This window comes from Halyomorpha halys, unplaced genomic scaffold, assembly GCF_000696795.3.
Source record: "Halyomorpha halys isolate HHAL.00 unplaced genomic scaffold, Hhal_1.1 Scaffold38.1, whole genome shotgun sequence".
NCBI classification, from domain to species: domain Eukaryota; kingdom Metazoa; phylum Arthropoda; class Insecta; order Hemiptera; family Pentatomidae; genus Halyomorpha; species Halyomorpha halys.
In genome coordinates this window covers 1,058,556-1,062,585 of record NW_027110526.1, presented here as the reverse complement: position 1 = coordinate 1,062,585, position 4,030 = coordinate 1,058,556, and the positions used below count along the sequence as shown (strand labels likewise).

The 4,030-nt window shown below is 30.6% G+C and overlaps 1 protein-coding gene across 1 annotated transcript in view; it reads left to right on the top strand.

Moving 5' to 3' along the window:
• The first annotated feature begins 733 nt into the window (after positions 1–733).
• LOC106687299 (transcription factor SPT20 homolog) overlaps positions 734–4,030 on the top strand; it is a 10,863-nt gene continuing 7,566 nt past the window's right edge. The window contains exons 1-2 of the mRNA XM_014431100.3: positions 734–834; positions 3,698–3,829. Of these exons, the coding sequence (XP_014286586.2) occupies positions 754–834; positions 3,698–3,829 (213 nt within the window). The 5' untranslated portion in view covers positions 734–753. The remainder of the gene's footprint in view (positions 835–3,697; positions 3,830–4,030) is intronic.

Here is a 4,030-nt window from a genome sequence, read left to right as displayed (position 1 = left end):
AGTTTTAATGGGAGATTATCTGATATATTTTTTTAAATAATCTGTTTTCAAAACTTGAGCTTTGGGGCTCCAAACCTTCAATTTCCTCTTTTATGCAATCCATACAAACCAAAATACTTCGTAAAATCCTCAATTTGTTACAAATAAAATCATTCATAAAGACATTAATGTTCCATATGTAACCGATCTAGTCCGAACCATATATCAATTCTTCCATTATAAACTCCCAAACCACTCAAACGCAGTAGTTTCTAACCTTGCTTCCTCTTACATAGCTGACAATCTTCTCAGGTACCAGAAAAGAAAATGGCCTCGAGACCTTCTAATGTAAAAATGTTTTTAGAGATAATGGGTAGTTTCTACAAGCCTGTATCATAACATTATGACCAAACCTCAAATTTATTAGATGTATCATAATGTACAGTTGTAAATGTCAACAAATAAGTAAACAAAAAAAAACTCAACATTTTTTGTAAGTGTTTGTAAAATTTCTAAGTGGATTACACGATTATATTTCATTGATATGTTCCAGCAAATTTTTTCCGGTCTGCATTCTCATAACAAAGATTCCTATTTTTGGACAATGCGTTAGTTAATCTCATCGCATTTCGCATGACCGTACCGAAATACAGCTCGGACCAACTGACACAACAAAGAGGCATGGGTTGCCACGCGGTGAATACTAATGCCACATATGTTGCGTTAATCGCTTTGCTATTCCTTACAGCGATCTCTCCAAAGTGTACTAAGAAGATGGTCCAGCTATATATAGGTGAAGATGAGGAGGATGCAGCATCTCAGTTCTTCCACAGATCAGAAACAGTCAACATGAAGGTAAGTACTTCAATTAGTTTTAAAAATGTGTTTTTATAGGAATGTAGTAAAAGAACAACAAAACATATACGGGATTTTATGAATAGTCACGAAGTAATGTGGCAAATGTTGTAAGGGTTATGCAAAAAAAAAAAATATAACATATTTGTAAACAACATACAATAATGTTTACACTTATAGGTTAAATTTAAATATTTAATATATAATAAAACGGCTACTAATATACTATCTACTCTAACTGTATATAACTTTTTTTTATGTGGAATATTACATTCTGTCTTATATATTAGACAATGGTATTAGGGATCATAAAGTTAATTCACACCATATTTAAAAATATATTAATATTAAATGATAATGAAATAAGAAATAGAAGAAAAAAGAAAATAATAATAGAAAAAATATAAAACAAAATTAAACATAAAGTAATATAGCATCCTAAACACAATCATTCCTATTTACAATATTTAAATCAGCCAAGGAACTCCAAACTGTGTTTTTTCCTCAAGTACAAGAGCCGGAAAGAAAAAAAGGCAGTTACCTCACCCCAATTTTTGATTACTTTAATGAAAACTAGGTATAAGTATAGGCTCTTTGAAAAAATATATCTCTAGACTCATAAGACGCACATATGTCAGCAAACACTCAAAATAAAGGAAATTTACCTTACTATAAAGTAGTTTATGACACTTATCTTTGTAGGGGTAGTAGTTTTTATGATATTCATATTTGAATATAAATTTGGCAATGAAAATTTGTCCGAACAACTATAAATCAACTTATTTTAGCGAATTTAGTGTAAACTGATACTCCCAAGAAGATAAACATCATAAACAACTTTATAGCTCATTAAACTATCTTTAATTTGAGTGCTAATAGACATCTGTACGTCAAATGGTTTTTGAGATATAAATTTTTCAAAATAAATTCACTAACTACTGATCTTTCAGTACATCCTATACAACATTTTTATGAAATGCTGTTTGTTAAAAAAGCTATATCTAGAAAACTATGTAACTTAAATAACTCTATTAGGCCTCAAATTTAACAAATTTACTCTTCTTGTAATGGGGTTCTCTTAGGTTTGCTCGTGTTGTTCCTACTTTTTAAGATATAGAGCTCCGAATGAAAAATTAGTTTTTTTTTATCGCTTTGAACCAGCCGCCATTTTTTATTCCTGCTACCTATACTTGGCAGACTCATCAATTTTGACTATAAATTTTACATAGCTTTCATTAAAGTAATCAAAAATTTGGGTGAGATAACTGCCTTATTTCTCCTGTTGGGCTCTTGTACCATCACTGATAGAGATCAGATATCAGTGAGATACACAGAGAAAGAGCAAAACTCCGTAAGTTCCCGGAACTTCTTTCTAAACTACGTCACTTGTGATAGCTGAATTAATTATTAAAAAGAATTTAACATGGATAATGGCTATAGGTAATATAAGAAGATAGTTTTACTTTTTATTTTCCAAAAAAGGAGGGGCCTGCTCAAGGAGTTGAAATACATGAAAATGATTTACTGAAAAAATTAAACATGAGAAAATAAAATAGTACATTGCATGAGCGAGATGAGCAGACTATCACAAAATGTATGCTAAGTTAGAATACTGCTCTGGGTTTTCAGGGGAATGAATGCATCTCTATTTTATTCGGCTGACTTTTGAAGGAAGGATTGAGCTCCTAAATCTTAATTAGCAGTTTCTAGACTTGTTTCGCCTGGGTTGCCTTTTAGAGCAAGCAAAAATTTCGCGTTATCCTTGTCGAGCTAAAAAAAAAAATACGGTCAATTTATGCTTATGGAAGTTGAATAAGTAAGAAAAAAAAAGTTGAAAGTAAATACTATAAAGTTATGTATATATTTTTTCATTTTAATTTAAATGCCTTTTCTTGTGTCACGGCTGCCAGTAATAATAATACCATATTGCAAATTACCAACCGTATACCGTAAAAAAAGAAATTTAGATTGAAATTTTCAAGGAAAAAAACCTGAATTTATAGAAATCTGATAAAATTCAAAACAAACTAGATTATAAAAAAAATTATATTTATTTTTAAATAAATGGTAACTTTTGAAAATGTGTATTAGTGTTAACTGCCAATAGCTTATTTAATTCAGAATAATTCATATTTTGAAATTGTGATTTAAAAAGTCTGCACGTATTTGTTTATTTTGTATTTTGTAGCGAACACCTCGAAAGATAAAAAAAAATTTATTGTCAAAAATTCAAAATAGTTTAAAATAATAATTTTATACATACAAAAAATAAAAAAAGGTTTGACATTAAATAAAATTGCACTAATAATGATCATGAGTTCACTCTTATACTTTAAGGTAGAATATGATTATAGAATCATAATAATTAGAATAGAAAAACCCAAGTCAATATAGGAAGGTTTATATATATATTGTATTAGAAGCTGTGATTGTAAAGTTCGTCTAACATTCTACTCTCTAAAATTAACCAGTGCTTCCCCTCCCCATTCCCCACAACTTCCGTTTCACCCTATCCGCATGAAATCATATTTTTTTTCTTGAGTTAATACCAACCAAACAATAGTGGAGATACTAGGCAGCAAATGGCAAATTACCTTTTTTTTTTTTCTTACCTCCTATTTTATTTATTAAAACATATACAATTATATATACTACTTTGAACTAAGGATTATATATACACTACATACAATTTATCTTTGTTTGCCTTACGGCAGACAAATTACCTTCAAGCTCACTATTTTTTTATGTTTCGGAATCGATATAAATATACCTTCTCGTTATAAATGAACGGTTTATATTCTTTGTCTTTTCCTTTATTTATTTCTGACTCAAAATGCTTATGAAAGATATATTTCTGTTTTAGCTCCTTCTAATAACCTTGTATGCAGTGGGATGCGCCCTGGGAGAAGCACCTTACCCAGCAGCTGGCAACAGACCGCAAGGAGCACTTCTGGAATACGGGGCTCCAGTACAGCCGGGTTCTACCTTTCAGTCGGTTAGTATTGCTAAGGAGTTGGTTCAATCAAGGGGAAAAGACTTTATCTTCTAAAGCAAAATATAGCAAGTGGTAGATTAAAATCAATTAACGTAAACCCATGACAACTTGCCCTACAGTATCCTTTAATAATACCCCACTTATTCCTGTCGAACAGATCCGTTACTTAGGACTACATCTCGACAAACGACTGACATGGAA